Source organism: Canis lupus, chromosome 18, assembly GCF_003254725.2.
Source record: "Canis lupus dingo isolate Sandy chromosome 18, ASM325472v2, whole genome shotgun sequence".
Classification (NCBI taxonomy): Eukaryota; Metazoa; Chordata; class Mammalia; order Carnivora; family Canidae; genus Canis; species Canis lupus.
The window spans coordinates 6,167,266-6,184,670 of record NC_064260.1 but is presented as its reverse complement, the minus strand read 5'-3'; the positions used below and the strand labels follow the sequence as shown (position 1 = coordinate 6,184,670).

Sequence of the window (17,405 nt, the reverse complement as noted above, 5' to 3'; positions counted from 1 at the left end):
TCACAATAATCTTCCACTAACCACACCCAAACACATGAAAATGTATGATTTATCCAATAACGAATTCAAAATGGCTGCTTAAGGAAATTTAGAGCTACAAGAAAATATAGAAAGGACAGAGGGGAGGCAAGAAGGTGGGAAGAGTAGGGGACCTTGCTTCATCTGGTACCTTAAATTTAGCTAAATAACTATCAAATAATTCTGAACACCTATGAATTCAACCTGAGATGTAAGAAAAGAATCGCTGGAATTTTACAAATAGAAAAGTGACACTTTTTGCAAGGTAGGAAGTGCGAAGAAGTGAATCTGAGGGGATATCAAGAAATAACTGACAGGGAAAGGGAGGGAACCTCCATAAGCCGGCTACCAGAAAGTGATGCAGCTGAGGAACATGAAATCAGAAACTTTTAGAAGTCTGCTCCAGTGAGAGACATCCCAGCCTAAAAGGTGCTCAGGTGGTGAAGTGGGGCAGGATCCTAGGTAGGACAGTGTGGTCTCAGGATCCCTGGGGTCTCAGAAAGAATGGGGGTGCCTAAGCTGGCAGAGATCCCAAGCATTGAAACAGGGAAACCAGTTAGGGTCAGCAAGTAGGGGTGGGGAGGGGGGCCCTCTCAGCTCAGTTTGCCATAAACTGTGAACCAAGGCATGACTGAGCGACAGCTCTCCCTCTGAGAGCCCTGCAAAGAACAGAAACACTGCCACCCTTCACCTTCCCCCGGGGAGGATCAGTGTGGGCATGCACCAGAAGTGAAGACTGCTTATCCCTGAGGGTTTACTGAAGAAAGGGGACCATGATCTCTCAGCTCTGGGGCTGGAGATCAGGCCTGGCCGTTTTTATTTTCATCCTCTAAAGAGGCTCAGAAAGTCTTCAGGGAACAAGAGCCACATAGAACAACCAGTAGCAACTCACACAGAGCCTGGCCCCCTGGCAAGGGGCGGTGCAACTCTGCCCAGGCAGATACCTGAGAATCAGCACAGCAGGTCCCTCCCCGAGAAGACCAGCTGGAACAACAGGGAATATCAAGTTTACAGAGCACACAAGACTGTAAACTCCAGCGCTTGGGGAAAATACTGTATAGAATTTGAAGATTTTTCTCATTTATTTATCTTTCAGATTAAAATTTTCCTTTTTCTCCTTATCAACTAGTTTATCAATTCTTTGTTTTTAAGTCTTAACTTTCATTTTTTTACATTTACATTTTATAGATTTATTTTTTGGCTTCCTTTCACTGTATTCAACTTTATTTTTGTATATATGTAAGTTTGCATTTTTTACAATTTTGGGACTTAATGTCTTCTAACACACGGACCAAAATAAACCCAGGACCAAGTGGATCACCCTGTTTTGTCCACCTTTCTTATTTCTTTTTCCTTTCTTTTTGGCTTCTGACCTCTTTGGATTTGTCTAGTGTGTATTTCACTTGAGTCATGGTTGATAATTTTTATTTTGTCTTGTTGTTCATCCATTCCTCTCTAGGCAAAATGACTGGAAGGAGGAATTCACAACAAAAGAAAGAACCAGAGGTAATACTCTCTGCCACAGATCTAACTGATATGGATATAAGAAAATGTCAGAGATGGAATGCAGGATAGCAATTATAAAGTTACGAGCTGGGCTTGAAAAAAGCATAAAAGACACCAGAGAATCTCTTAGTACAGAAATAAAACCTAATCAGGTCGAAATTAAAAATGCTTTGAGATGCAGTCTGAATTGGATGCTTTAACAGCTAGAGTAAATGAAGCAGAATAGAAAATAGGTGACATAAAAGACAAGTTGATGGAAAGGCAGGAAGCTGAAGAAAAGAGGAAAAAGTAACTGATAGACCATGGGAAGAGGCTTCAAGAAATCAGTGATACCATAAGATGAAACAGTATTAGCATTATTGGGGTCCTCGAGGAAAAAGAGAGAGAAGGACAGAAGGTATATTTAAGCAAATCACAGCTGAGAACTTCCCTAATCTGGGAAAGGAAACAGGCATTCAAGTCCAAGAGGTAGAAAAGACCCCTCCTAAAAAATCAATAAAAACAGATCAATACCCCAATATATAATAAGGAAGCTTGCAAATTTCAGACCTAGAGAAAATCCTAAAAGCAACTCATGGCAAGAGGTTCTGAACCTACAGGGGTAAAAACATTAGGCTGACAGAAGGCCTATCCACAGAGACCTGGCAGGTCTGAAAGGGCTGGCATGATATATTCAGGGCACTAAATGAGAAAAATATGTAATGAAGAATACTTTATCCAGCAAGGCTATCATTCAGAATAGAAAGAGATAAAGAACTTGCAGGACAAGCAGAAATTAAAAGAATTTGTGACCATTATACCAGCTCTGCATGATGTATTAAAGGGGATCCTATAAGAGAAGAAAGAGCCCAAAAATAACACGGACCAGAAATAAACAGAAACAATCTGCAGAAACAGGGACTTTACAGGCAACACCATGGCACTAAATGCATATCCTTCAATAGTTACTCTGAATGTAAATGGGCTAAATGCTTCAATCAAAAGACACGGGGTATCACACTGAATTAAAAAAGCAAGACCCATCCAAATGCTGTCCATGAGAGATTCATTTTACACAAAAAGACACCTACAGATTTAAAGTGAGGAGGTAGAGAACCATTAATCATGCTAACAGACCTTAAAAGACAGCTAGGGTAGCAATCCTTATAAAAGAAAATTAGCTTTTAAACCAAAGACTATAGTAAGGGATGAAGAGGGACACTATATCATACTTAAACGGTCTATCTAACAAGATCTAACAATTGTAAATATTTATGGTCCTATGTTGGGATGGGTCAGTTACATCAACCAATTAACGACTAAATCAAAGAAACACATTAATAACAATACAATAATAGTAGGGGACTTCAACACCTCACTCACAGCAATGGACAGGTTATTTAAGCAGCAAGGAAACAAGGAGTTTAAATAACACACTGGACCAGACGGACTGCACAGATATATTCCATCCTAAAGCAACAGAATACCCATTGTTCTTGAGTACACCTGGAACATTCTCCAGAATAGATAACATACTGGTCACAAATCAGGTCTCAACCAATATCAGAAGACTGGTACTATTCCATGCATAGTTTCAAACCATAATGTTTTGAAACTTGAACTCAATAAGAAGAGGAAATTTGGAGGAATTTTGGAAGAAATTCAAATACTTGGAGATTAAAGAGCATCTTACTAAAGAATGAATAGGTCAATCAGGAAAGACGTCCTTCACCCAAACCCCTGTCAGTAAGTGCCCCTGAATAAAACTCTATAAACTGTATAAAGTCACCTGCTTTGTTTCCCAGTCTCAAAGTCTCTTCTCCAGTTGGGAGATACTTTACTGTCCCTCTCTCACCTTCTAACACAACACAAAGAGAGAAAAGATTATATATAACCTACAAAGGAACCTCCAGTAGGATATTAGTGAATTTCTCAGCAGAAATCTTAACAGGCTAGGAGACTAGGATGATACGTGCCAAGTGCTGAAACTCTGAGACACTGATTACTGAACATATGTTTATCTTTCGGCTTCTTATTACAAAGGAACTAAAGATACTTGGGGTCCATTGGTAAATAGGTTTGCCACATTGAAAAATTTACAATGAGGAAGAATTTACTTCTAGAAATTGTGAAATGTATTCATTAAATAACAAATTCACAGAATGTTTGTGGAACAGAATCCATAATTGTCTACTTCTTAGTTTTCACTAGAAATTAATGTCCCTATGGGTTAAGAATTCTTATCGATACATGTCATTAAGACTAATAGAACAAGGCTAAAAGGAAACAATTGTATTAAAAGTAGGCTAAGAAAAAGCACAATGTATTTTTTTTAATAAGGAAAGATATGAAAAATAGGTTTTTTGTTAAAGAAAACCAGTCTGTGTGTGTCCTAAAGTAAAATGACAGGTTGTTCCAGAATAAGAAAGAGGTAAAACCTGAATGGATGAGAAGGCTGTGGAAAAGGAGTCTTGGGAAAGGAATTTTTTGTGTGATCAAGTGGGCTAGGGCTGGAATGAATTTAAGTCTTTAAAGAAGGAGTCTAAATATCAAAAATACACATGCAAAATTAGAATTTGGTTTTCTCCCTGTTAAAAGGACATGCTTTCCTTGGACTGTTGGGTCTACAGAAAGGATGTGAAAGGTCTGTTTTTATGTTTTAAGTAATCGGTCCAGAAAGCAAAGACTCTGTGTCTTACCAAAGTAATTTTTTGTGCTTAATGTTTATCTGTAGCAGGACTTTGATTACTTGCAAGAATTGAGTCTTCAATATTACAAGAGTGAAGTTTTGTTCCCCACTAGGTTACCTTCTGGATTTGCCTTTAAAATCGTCTGTTGTCCTTTGGTTATGTGAACCACTAAGTATTATTTCATAATGATCTGTGATCCTATTAATCTATGTTCAAAATTTCTGACATTTTGATAACTTTCAAAACCAAGTTCTAAATGGTGTCTTTGACATCAAAACAACTTAGATTTCTCTGAGGGTCCCTGGAAAATCTCAAAGGATTTGTCTCTCACCTTGTAGGAGAGGTAAAAGTAGATATTTTTATTTGTTATGTTAAATTACATGGGAAGCACTGACAAATAAATGATGATAAACCTTTTTAGGGTAGGTAAGGGCCAAGGGGAGGCAGCCCCAAAATGGGCCACTTTGGCATGATGAACATTTTGAGTTAAAAGTAACCAAAACTCAAAACTCAAGGGGTGGCTGGGTGGCTGGGTGGCTCAGGTTTTGATCCCAGGGCCCTGGAATGCAGCCCCACCCTGGGCTCCCTGCTCAGCAGGCAGTCTGCTGCTGCTACTTCTCCCCCAGCTTCCTCCACCCTGCCATGCTCTCTAATAAAAAAGAAAAAAAAAAAAAGTAAGCAAAACCCAGCAGATACAGGAAAAGCTCTGCCTCCCTCACAATTGCCTACATTTTCATTGGAAAGGAGAGCCCATGGGGATCCCCTGGGTGGCTCATCGGTTTAGTGCCTGCCTTCAGCCTGGGGTGTGATCCTGGAGTCCCCGGATCGAATCCCACATTGGGCTCCCAGCATGGAGCCTGCTTCTCCCTCTGCCTGGATCTCTCATGAACAAATAAAATAAAAATAAAAATAAAGGAAAGGAGACCCCATAACAGGAAGAGAGCTATGACGAGACCTCCCACCCTTTTACCTAAGGAACTTATCTGCCTAATAGGGCAACTTTGTTTTTCCAAACATCTCCTTTAGCTTTCTGGCAATGGCTTTTCTTCCCCTTGGTGTCCTCAGACAATCCCCCCCTCCCCCAACCTCTGCTTATCTCATATAAGCTTCCGTTGCCTCACCGCCTTTGGAATGTCCTGTCTGCATGGATTCCCTGTAAGTACACCTGTGAAATTTGATTTCTCTCCTGTTAATCTCATGTCAATTTGATTCTAAATCCAGCTGGAAGGACCACAGGGCGACGGAAGGTCTTCCTCCCCAACAGGTGTAGGTGTAGGGATATACGGACCAGTACGTCCAATTACCCTAAACTGCCTCACAGCACGGAAATAATCACATTTCTTTATCAAATGAGTTCTCGTCCCATCTTTTAACCATGGTCACTTTTTCAGTCTTTCGTCATTTACAGTCATGGATTTACTCTGATGCTTTTGCAACCGTGCTTCGTCTCCGGAGAAGGTCTGAGGGTACAAAGCCTAACCAGTCGTCCAGAACACAGATTGTACAGGACTTTAAGATCGTAAAACGTAACTAGGTAAGATTTTCCAGAACTAATGGGAAAAAAAAAAAACAAAACAAAAACCAGTATGCAGACAGAACAAGAATTAACAACACGGAACCAAATGAATGGAGGATGATTATATACATATATATTTTTTTCCAGGCCGCCCAAGTGGCCCAGCGGTTAAGCCCAGAGCGTGACCCCAGGGTCCCGGGATCGAGTCCCACGTCGGGCTCCCTGCGTGGAGCCTGCTTCTCCCTCTGCCTGTGTGTCTCATGAATAAATAAATAAAATCATAAATAAATAAGTAAGTAAATAAGTAAATAAATAAATAAATATATTTTTTCCTTTGCGACTTTTTTCTTTGAAACAGTGCTGATTCCTTTTTTTTTTTTTAAATTTTATTTTTTCCTCTCCAGATTTAAGAAAACCTCTTTCTTTACTCATAAGCTACTTGTGACTGCCGGTAAAAGTACAAAATACATAGCGAAGCGGGGAGAACTAGGACTTGGAACACCAAAAAAAAAAAAAAAAAAAAAAAAGACTTGGAACATCGACGTTAGTGGAAAAAAAACAAAAACAAAAACCGAGCCCCCTGCAACCTAGCAGGTGATCGTGTGCTCTTACCGGACCCGGGCCGTCGCGCGGACGGCCCCGGAGTGCCTCGGGCCCCACCCAGGGAGCTTCTGCTCCGACATCCCGCGGCCTCGTCGTCGGCGCCCACAGCCGCTCCGCACCACCCGGCTGACGGGGCGCCCGTCCGCGGCCGCGACGCCGGAGGCCGCGCCCCCCAGGCCCGCGCGCCCCCGGCGCCCCCCAGCCCCGCGCGCATCTCGACGGCAGCAGCGGCAGGCAGGCGGCGGCCGGAGGGACGCGGCGGACGCCACCCAGCCCGCCTCGGGGAGGAAGGGCCCGCGGGTGCCGGGCGCCGGGCTCCGGGCTCCGGGCTCCGGGCGCCGGGCGCGGGGCGCGGGGCGCGGGCTGCTGACGTCACGCGCCTCGGGGGCGGGGCCGGCGGACGCGACCATCGGCAGCCCCCCCCGCGCGGCCCGAGGCCCCGCCACCCGCCGACTCACCTTTCCGTCGTCGCGAAAAGGGAGGCCGAGCTCGTCGGTCGCGGGCGGGGGGCGAGCGCAGCCCGCGTCCTCGGCCCCTCCGGTGGCGGGCCCCGCGGAGGCGGCGGCCTCGTAGTCCGGGAACGGGTTGCCGAACGCCCGCTCCTCCATCTCCGCCTCGCCGCCCAGATGGAACTTGAGTCTCCTGGACATGGTCTCGCCCATCTCAGCCGCGCGCCGCTTCCCCGGCCCCGGGGCCGCGCGGTACGGCGGGCGCGCGGGGACAAACCTCCCGCCGCCGCGCTCCGGCCCGAGCCCCGCGCCGGCCGCCGGGGAGCCCGCGCTCGGCGGGGCGGGCGCTCCCGCCTCGGAGGCCGCCAGCTGCGGGGGCGCCTCTGCGGGGGGCCGGCGTCGCGGCGGGGGCCCGGCACATCTGGCGGCGGCCCGCGCGCCCCCCGCCCCCGCCGCTGCCCCGCCCGCTGCGGCTCCGGGGGCTCCGGGGGCTCCCGGGGCGCCGAGCCCGCCCTGCGCTAGCAGCCGCCGAGCGATCCGCCGCGTCCTCGGGCCCGGGCGCCGGCCGCGCGAGCAGCAGCCGCAGCAGCCCTGGGATGGATGGCGGGGGGGGGGGTGGGAGTCTAGGAGAAAAAAATTACCCTAAAGGAAAGACTGTCAAAGCCGCCCACGACACTGCAAGGATAGTGCCTCCCGGGGGCAGGGGGGAAACACTGCGTCCTGTTCATCCCGGGTGGGGGGGTCGGAGGAGGAGCCACAGGCCGCTCCCCCCCCCCCCCACCGCCACGTCTCGTTTCAGCCCCTTGGTTTCAATAGACGGATCCTCGGTAGCGGGAGGTGAACGTGGAAGCATCATCGACCTCAAAGATTCCCGCAACCTTGATCGCGGGGGGGAGCGTCACCTGCCTCGTGAAAGGACTCAGCAAACAGACCTTGCGGTTTACGTAACTGTGGACCGAGCCCATGCAATGATTTCTTTCTCCTGGAGGGGAATATCCTCCCCCCTTCCTCCCCCCCAACCACCACCACCCCTCCCCATTTAAATATCCGATGCAATAACAAATAGATAACAAGAAGATAGTTTATGCCCTACGGGTTACAAGTCCGTGCGGGAGAAAGGTCAGGGTTACGGTATAGGAGGATAAAGATTTTTTTTTTTAATGGAACCAAGCAGTATATACCTTAGTATAATGAAGAGGGATGCGATGGAGGAAAACACTGTCCAACAGGAAAGGACACTGGCTCCCCCCCTCCCCCAGCTGCACAAGGCCCTGCAGGTGAAACACCCCCTGCAGATGGGAGGGAGGACCAGGGGCGAGTACAGTGTAGGAGGAAATCATTCCAATGGGGTTTTTTAAGCAGAAGGATCCTGGGAGTTCAAGGAAACTGTCGTCTAATAAAAGTGTGCCTGGGGGATCCCTGGGGGGCTCAGCGGTTTAGCGCCTGCCTTTGGCCCAGTTGGCCCAGGGCGTGACCCCGGGGTCCTCGGATCGAGTCCCGTGGCCGGCTCCCGACGTGGAGCCTGCTTCTCCCTCTGCCTGTGTTTCTGCCTCTCTCTCTCTCTCTCTCTCTCTCTCTCTCTATGTCTATCATGAATAAATAAATAAATCTAAAAAAAAAAAGTGTGTGTGTACAGCTGCATCCCTGTCCACTTTGTGCTCCATCTCCCTGTCCTGGGGTCCCATCCCCGAGTAAGGGAAATCTTGCTGCTCCCGATTTTCATGCTTTCACCTGAAGTGAATGTAGTCCTCTAACTACTGATGCCCACTTGCCTTGGGGACCATAACCCTCCCACCTCAGGGACTTCATAGAGAAGATCATCCACGGCACATGTTCCCCGAGGCCTGTGTCATTTAGACCAGAAGGCCACAGGCAGGTGTGGCAGAAAAGGCCACTGCTGGCTTTGCTGTGGTAAGGCTGGTGACCTTTGCTCTCTCTCACCTATTTGCTGTCAGGTGAAAAGAGTTTTTCTTGACTCTTCTTCGTAGAATTCGGTGCTTACCTGGGGACAACCGTTGGCAAGTCCACAAACTAACCCCAAGGACGACCAATATATATTCAAGGACCCAAAAATTCAAAGGCAGTTTAAGGAACTGGCGTGTCTTCTTAAATATTGTCTGAGCTGCAGGTCTGCTGTTAGCGGAGATTTCACTTACGCTATTTTGCAGAGTTGTGACAGTCCTTCCTTCATGCTCCTGTTTTTCCTGGAGGCTTTTTAAAAATAACAGGAGGTGTGGGGACTCATTTTGCTGCCCTTCCAAGCTGCGGGACTGTCTTCCTCTGGTGGCCACGCTTTGGTAGCACGGACTTGGAGCAGTGCCTTGAAATGATGACTTTTACTTGCTTAAGGCCAAACCAGATTCTTAGGGTGTCCTTCCCCACTCATCTAGGTAAGTGAGCGGGGACAGTGCAAGGATTAATGTCAAAAACGAACAGCTAGGAGTGGTGAGGACAACTGGCAATTACGAGCAAAAGAATCTAGCAGAGAGGGGAACATCTGTTCACCTGGCTGATCCTTGGACAGCGCTCAAGGCTGGGAACTCTGAGAGGGCCCAGGGAGTGAGTCTTCCTCCTGCAGGAGACAGGTTTTCCTGGGAAGGTGAGCAGGGCTGCAGGACAGAAACTTCCAGGGCAGCGTGGATGTTGGCAGAGGGCCAGGTGAAGGAGATCTATTGGGTACAAGTAAAGTCCCAAGGTTTTGTTTGCTTGCCTTTTGATTAATTAAATAGCTTTTTAATTTATTCTTCACTTGTGTGTCATAGGACAAGCTTTTATTTATTTTTTTGAAAACTTTTATTTATTCCTGAGAGACACACACACAGAGAGAGAGAGAGAGGCAGAGACACAGGCAGAGGGAGAAGCAGGCTCCATGCAGGGAGCCCCACGTGGGACTCCATCCCAGGTCTCCAGGATCATGCTCTGGGCTACAGGCAGTGCTAAACCGCTGAACCACCCGGGCTGCTCAGGACATGCTTTTAGATTTGTCTGTGTTCCTAAGTCACTGACTGAGTCCTCCAGTCCTATATGTGTTGGCCAGCACTGCCCAAGCCTCCGTGGAAGACCTTTCCTTTGGGAAGTACAAGGGGAAGCCCCAGTAAAGTCCCTTCTTCTTACACTGCAGTTCCCTTTTGAGGTTGCCCTACACTTTGTCCATCCATCAGCATCCAGGTCATTGGCTCGTTGGGGAAGAAACAGGCTTGCCCAGGGGTACAGAGGAGAGATTTGCTTTACCCTCATTCTCTCTGATACGTAAGATGGCACCTTCCAGCTGCAAGCCTTATATGTGCTACAGCTTTAGTTTAAGACAAATTTGATCCCTTAAGCCAGTAACTGGTGCTCAAAGTATCATCAGAGGCCTTTTGGGGCAGCTTTTCCTGATTTTTAATTTTGAGAGCAATTTAATATGTTAACTTCAACATACAACTATATTCTGATATCATTATTTGAGATATAAGGAAATAGATCCTCACAGAACCAACCAACAGGCCACGAGGTTTTGTCCTTTTCCTTTTCTTTCAATTTAAACACATTTGTACTATGATATAAACAAACAAGGTAAATGCCGTGAATGTGAAAGCTGCAGTTTTCACTCTACCCCATCTAGAACCCAGGGGAGTGCGTTAGAAGTGGTAGTCATCAGGATAGCGTAAAGAATATAGTCCATAATATTGTAATAACTGTATGGTGACAGATGGTAGCTGTATTTATCAGGCTAAGTGTTACATAATGTATACAATTGTCAAATCACTGTTCTGTGCACATGAAACTAACATAGCATGTCAACTATACTTAAATAACAACAACAAAAAAAAAACCCCCACAAAATCGATTAGGTAATATCATGAAAAATTGGTTTACGGTATCAAAACTGCCTAATTAAATTTCTTTTTTCTTAATTATCAGAAGTCTCATATTTTCTCCTGTTTCTTCATTGTATTTTATTTGAAATCCATCACCGAATGGGAAATTTTTGGATCATCAATAATCGTAGCACACATTGGGGCTGTCTTTCTGGGTGTGAAGGTTTACTGTAGATTTGCTGCAATGATCTTTAACATAAAATCTTTGTGAATTAGATAAGCAATTGCAGCTCTTTTAGCAGCACTGGTGACTCCTGAGATCCACTCAGCTGGTACTCTGGAAGTCAGATTCACTGCTTGCAAGGGTGCACACAGGACACTGAACACAAGTAGGCTTAGGTAGACAGTGGAGACAAGATGTGAGAAGAGCTCCCATGCATTCTTTGCTTTTTTTCACTACCATTCTCCATGAGTGTACAGTGGGTTTTCTAAAGGCAACATGACATAAGATGTCATAGCAAGCAGATTTGATAGAGAAGCAAATATGAGGATTTAACTATCTTCTCTTTGCCAGGTATAGAAAAAATTCGTAAAAAATGTAAAACAATGCCACTTGTGCTGTTTTTTTTGGTTTAAAAAATAGCTATCTTTCATAAAATATGTTGTTCACATTAACCTATAGCATGTAATTTGTTATGTTGCCAAATTTAAAAATAATTAAAATTTTTCAGTACTTCCAAATTGGTACATATTAATAGATATTGTCCATACAAAAATTCTTTAGGATTCTCAATATATTTTAAATGTAAAGGGATTCTGAGGCCAAAAGTTTAAGAATTACTGCTTTCAAACCTATGGAATGAGAGAAGATATTTGCAAATGACATGTCAGATAAAGGGCTAGTGTTCAAAATCTATAAAGAACTTATTAAATTCAATACCCCAAAACCAAAAAATCCAATTAAGAAATGGGAAGAAAGCATGAACAGACATTTCTCCAAAGAAGACGTACAAATGGCCAACAGATATATGAAAAAATCCTCCACTTCACTTGGCATCAGAGAAATACAAATCAAAACCACAATGAAATACCACCTCACACCTGTCAGAATGGCTAAAATTAACAACACAGGAAACAACAGATGTTGACGAGGATGTGGAGAAAGGGAAAGCCTCTTCCACTTTTGGTGAGAATGCAAATTGGTCCAGCCACTCTGGAAAACAGTATGGAGGTTCCTTGAAAAGTAGAGCTACCCTATGACACAGCAGTAGCACTACTGGGTATTGATTCAAAGGATACAAAAGTAGTGATTTGAAGGATCACATGCACACCAATGTTTATAGCAGCAATGTCCACAATAGCCAAATTTGGAAAGAGCTGAGATGTCCATTGACAGATGAATGGGCAAAGGTGTGGTTATATGTACATATACAATAGAATATTACTCAGCCATCAAAAAGAATGAAATCTTGCTGTTTGCAATAACATGGATGGAAGTAGAGGGTATTATGCTTAGCAAAATATATCAGTCAGAGAAAGACGAATACCATGTGATTTCACTTATAGGTGGAATTTGAGACAAAACGAATGAACATAGGGGAAGGAAAGGAAAAATAAGAGGGATGCCTGGGTTGGTCAGTGGTTTAGTGTCTGCCTTTGGCTCAGGGTGTGATCCTGGGGTCCTGAGATCTAGTCTCGCATCGGGGTCCCCACAGGGAGCCTGCTTCTCCCTCTGCCTGTGTCTCTGCCTCTCTCTGTGTCTCTGAAGAATAAATAAATAAAATCTTAAAAAAGACAAAAGGAAAGAAAAAGAGGGAGGAAGGGAGGCAAACCATAAGAGACTCTCAACTCTAGAAAACAAACTGAGGCTCCCTGTAGGGGTGAAGGGTGGGAGGATGGGGTAATTGGATGATGAGCAGTAAGGAGGGTACTTGATGTAAAGAGCACTGGGTGTTATATGCAACTGAGGAATCATCAAATTCTACCCCTGGAACTAATAATACACTTGAAAAAAAAAAAAAAAAGAATTGCTGTCTTCAGCAAGCTGTTCCATTAGGCACACTTCATTTCAGAGATACAGCGGATACTGCAAAGTATACCTGGCAAAGAGCACTTTCCTCACCTGCTGTTGTCTGGTGTCATTTTTACGGTGTCTCCCAATGGCAGCTCACTTATTTTGATATCATTTATATAATTATTTGCTTTATGGAACTCAATTTATGACTGAAAGGTGATGATCAAAGAAAGGCTAAGTGTCTTTTCACACATGTCAAAGGAGAGTTAGAGGATAATGACCCAAATTTTGTGCCTCGTCGTGGAAGTTTCAATAGATTTAAAGCTTGTGCTGAAATTCAGAATGTAAGTTGAATGCTGGTGCTTACACTATACTAGTAGAACCCAAAAGCATTTTAGATTTTAATCAAGTTTAGGTTCTGTAAGCATTCCCAGGAAGAGTTGATGGCGCACTGGAGAGCACCTGTTTCTGCTTTTGTCCCTTGGTGGCTGTCAACATGAGTTCTCTGCGACACTGTGCCTGGTCTAGTGGGGTCTGCTGAAGAGGTTCTTAACAGAGGAGGGCTTGGTCATCTCTTCATTTGATTTCTATAGGAAATCTAGTTTCTCTAAGAATTAGTGAGGATTTAACTTGTTTCAGACTGAGGGACAGACAGGAAGGCAGAAAGGAACCAGAAGTTGCTTAGATCCCAGGAAAGGCTATGAGGGAGCAAGAGGCATTGGTAAGGAGCAAGCGCACACGTTCTGCAGGACTCGGTCTGGGCACTGCATCTCATGCGGGCTTCTGTGGAACATGAGGTCAGGACCTAAGGTGGAATGAGGAGCTGAACTTAGAACACTGTGCTTATGAAATGCTGGTAACTAGATTTCATATGGGAGACTTATACTAAAGGTTTGTGGTGACGCTATCATCTCTATCCTAGTCTCTTGCCGAGCATGTGTCTGTGGGGCACCTCTCCTCTGCTGTCCTTCTGGAACCTGGCCTTAGGAGAAAGGCCATACTGAGAATGCTTTCCAGGCAAGGCCTACAAAGGCCAGGCTTTCTAGGCAAGCTCATCTTGAGTGCTCCTAAATATAAGAGACATAAGGATTTACTCAGATAAGAATGTAAAGATACAGCAGGGATCTCACTGCTGGAGTTCAGATATCTCTGAGAAGGTCTGGGGACTTGCAGGCAGCCCCAACACGATGCTGTTTGCAAGAGTTTATCTTCTCTTTACCCTCTGAGAGCCAGATATAACCATCTGGCCCAGGAACAAAACTTCAGTTGTTTGCAGGCAGGGTGTGATTCTGAGAACAATGTGGGATTGGGGCTTGTCCTCAGCTCAACCCGTGATGGGTGGTAGAAAAAGAGAAAGTCACATCGAAGGGAAAATGGGCTCTAGCAATCCTGTGCATTTCCAACTGCATTTTCTCCTTCTTGCTGCAGACCAGACATATAGCCAGTCAGGTGGCAGACACAGTGTGATGCCCTGCAAGGTAGAGGCAGCACTCTTGGGAGCTGATTTATTCATGAACATGGGAGACATACTATGACAACTCCCGTATATTTGGGAAGGGTCAGTTTGCAGTTAATGAGCCAGTGAAATATGAATAACTACTGTTCATGTGACCTTATTCACAAGATGGGGGGATCTACCCTACGTGGAACACAGAGCAATCACAGAGGTAAGGTCTTTCTGGGAAAAAATACAGTATTTTTTTGTTAACGAATACGGTGAAATAACTTCTCTACTCAGATGGTTGCTCTGCCTCTATATAGAAAATTTTTTCCTTAGCTCTTCTCCATGCAAGAAACAGGCCTCTCCTGATGCAGGCTGAACCTCATTTGAGACAGCCCTCCCCACCATTTCATTTATGAAGAAAAAGTTGACTAACTAGTTAACCCCCTGACTTCCTAAGCAGATAATGACATGGAAAGCTCTGCCTCCTACCCTACACATTGCATTCCATTTATATGAACTACTCAGGATAGACTAATCTATAAAGACAGAAAATGGCTTAGTGGTTGTGTGGGACTTAGGCAAGTGGAGATTAGGAAGTGATGGTTAGGAGGTACAAGGCGTCTTTTTGTGACAGTGAAAATATTTTCAAATTGGTTGTGGTGATAGTTGCACAGCTTTGTGATGTACTAAAAACCGCTGAGTCATACACTTTCAATGAGTGAATGATATGGCATATGCATTACATCTCAATAAAGCTGTTACACACCAAATACAATGGAGGGACTGATAGCCAATTCCTAGTAGCAGAGTGCTATGATCCCACTGTCCAAAATTATAGGTAAAAAAGGACTGTTCTAACTTGCACTGTGTGGGGTAGGGAGACTCAAGACACCTGGGCTCCATATTGGGACACAGGTTTGTTATTGATCATTGCCCAAAGAGAAGGCTGTGAGAGTAGGCATTACGTGGCATCATTCAAAGTGCTCTGATGTGGCCCACATGAGATTTAGCAGGGTGATGGATAACATAATACCTCCCTAGGCCCTTCCTCGGAATTTTCTAAGTTCCTCTTCCATCCTAGGATTGGTGAAGGCTGGCAGTGCCATCTGGGTGGGGAGACCCAAGCCCTGACAAAACATACAAGGGGCCACTCTCATTTCTTTTCTTCAGAGCCCTTGCCCCTGCAGGGTAAAGACCAGATGCCCCGTGAGCTCCAGGAGTAGTAGCTGTGGTGTTTTCCTAGGGTCCCCATGCCTGACCCAGATTCTAAAAGAGTGGCCTAGAGAGTGATGAGACCACAAGAATGATGCTGATACACTGATGTGGGTGATTCAAATTGTTTATGTAAATTGTGACCCTGTAAAACACACCCTAAAGGTATACCCTCCCCAACCTCAGAAATAAGGTTAGCGGAGAAGGAGGAATGTCATGGGGCTCTGTCACAGACAATACATGCAGTCAGCTGATCTTCAACAAGGGTGTCAAGAATATACAATTTCTCTTCCAGAAACGGTGTGGAAACATGATAGCCACATGCAAAATCTTGTACCGTACACAAAAATCAACTCAAAATGATTGATGACTCAAACATAAGACCCAAACTGTAAAACTCTTCAAAGAGAACAGGTAAAGAGCTTCATGACATTGATCTTGGCAAGGATTTCACCAATGTGACACCCAAAACAGGCAAAAATATCAAAAATAAGCAACTAAGGCTGTATCAAACTTAAAAGCTTCTGTACAGCAAAAGAAACAATCACCACGTAAAAAGGCAAACTATGGAATGGGAGAAAAATATTAGCAAACCATAAATCTGATAAGGGATTAATTTCTAAAATATACAAGGAACTCCCACAACTCAACAGTAAAAAATTAATAACTTTTATTTTTTATTTTTATTAAAGATTTTATTTATTTACTCATGAAAGACACACACACAGAGAGGCAGAGACACAGGCAGAGGGAGAAGCAGACTTCACGCAGGGAGCCTGATGTGGGACTCGATCCTGGGGACTCCAGGATCACATCCTGGGCTGAAGGCAGGCGCTAAACCGCTGAGCCACCCAGGGATCCCAATAACTCTATTTTTAAAATGGACTAAGAACTTGAATAAAATAGTCAAATTCATAAAATCAAAAAGTGAAATGGTGGTTGCCAGGGACTGAGGGAAGAGGGAAATGGAGAGTTAATAATGAACAGGCATCATGTTTTAGTCAAACAAAACGAATAAGCTCTAGAGAGCTCCTGCACCACTTTGTACCTGTAGCCAAAAGTAATACATTGTACACTTAAAAATTTGTCCATAAGGTAGAGCTTGTTAAGTGCTTTTTTCACAATGAAATAAAAACAACAGGGATCCCTGGTGGCGCAGCGGTTTGGCGCCTGCCTTTGGCCCAGGGCGTGATCCTGGAGACCCGGGATCGAATCCCACATCGGGCTCCCGGTGCATGGAGCCTGCTTCTCCCTCTGCCTGTGTCTCTGCCTCTCTCTCTCTCTCTCTGTAACTATCATAAATAAATAAAAATTAAAAAAAAAAACAACACAACAAACACACGGTATGTAGTTCAGTTACGTCTCCCCTATAATTTGTGTTGTTAGCATGTTTACATCGTCTACATATGTTATAAACATCACAATGAAATGTTGATCTTCAAAAATACGTCTTTAAAAGAAATTAATAAAAAAATTCAAATTCTGTTTCCTCTGCAGTGAGCAGCAGCTGAAATGTCTATCATTTTCATTTTCAGCTGTTAATTTTTTACTGGGCTCACTGGAGTCTCCCTAGGCATATGTAGTTTAGCAAATCAGCCAAGACTTTGGGCTGAGTTTACAATCAGATTTTGAGGTTTATCTCTTCTGTCTACCTGTCATCCAAGATCCTTCAGGCCAGAAGCTGCATAACTGCAAATCTCTTACCTATTGGGCTTCCCAATTTCCAAAGAAAAATTACGCTACAGCTTCTGCATGCTTTGGGTCCTACTCCAATGCCTATACACATTTAAAAAGACAATTTTAAATTTTGTGCTCAGATTTTATAACAGTTAAAGAGTTGTAGTTTAGCAAAATCATTCCATTATAGCAGCCAGAACTGTTAAACATTCTATAGCATGATTTTACTGGCTGCATAAGATGCCACTGTAATGCCTACCTGAATTTATTTTACCAATCCACTGTTATTAGACATTCAGTTGTTCCTGTTTGTTTAATAAGTAATAAATAACAAGAAAATGTTAATGACTACCCAGGTCGCCACCAAAGTGATCATGTAGCAATACCACGGCATTGTCCAACTTTGGGCGAGGCCACTCACACTGTTTTATACTTGAACATCCCCTGGAGCACCACTTAGAATGTGCTTGGCACACTGTGCTGTGGCTATATCCAGA

General features: G+C 44.5%; 1 protein-coding gene and 1 long non-coding RNA gene across 2 annotated transcripts in view; one reads left to right on the top strand and one right to left on the bottom strand.

Annotated features, from left to right (window-relative positions):
• LANCL2 (LanC like glutathione S-transferase 2) overlaps positions 1-7,005 on the bottom strand; it is a 48,732-nt gene extending 41,727 nt beyond the window's left edge. Inside the window, exon 1 of the mRNA XM_025449344.3 lies at positions 6,771-7,005. Coding sequence (XP_025305129.1) covers positions 6,771-6,974 — 204 coding nt within the window. The 5' untranslated portion in view covers positions 6,975-7,005. The remainder of the gene's footprint in view (positions 1-6,770) is intronic.
• On the top strand, positions 5,315-6,038 carry LOC125752907 (uncharacterized). Its single transcript, XR_007403495.1, has 2 exons — positions 5,315-5,727; positions 5,857-6,038. It is a non-coding gene; the product is annotated as an uncharacterized LOC125752907 (long non-coding RNA).
• Positions 7,006-17,405: the final 10,400 nt, after the last annotated feature.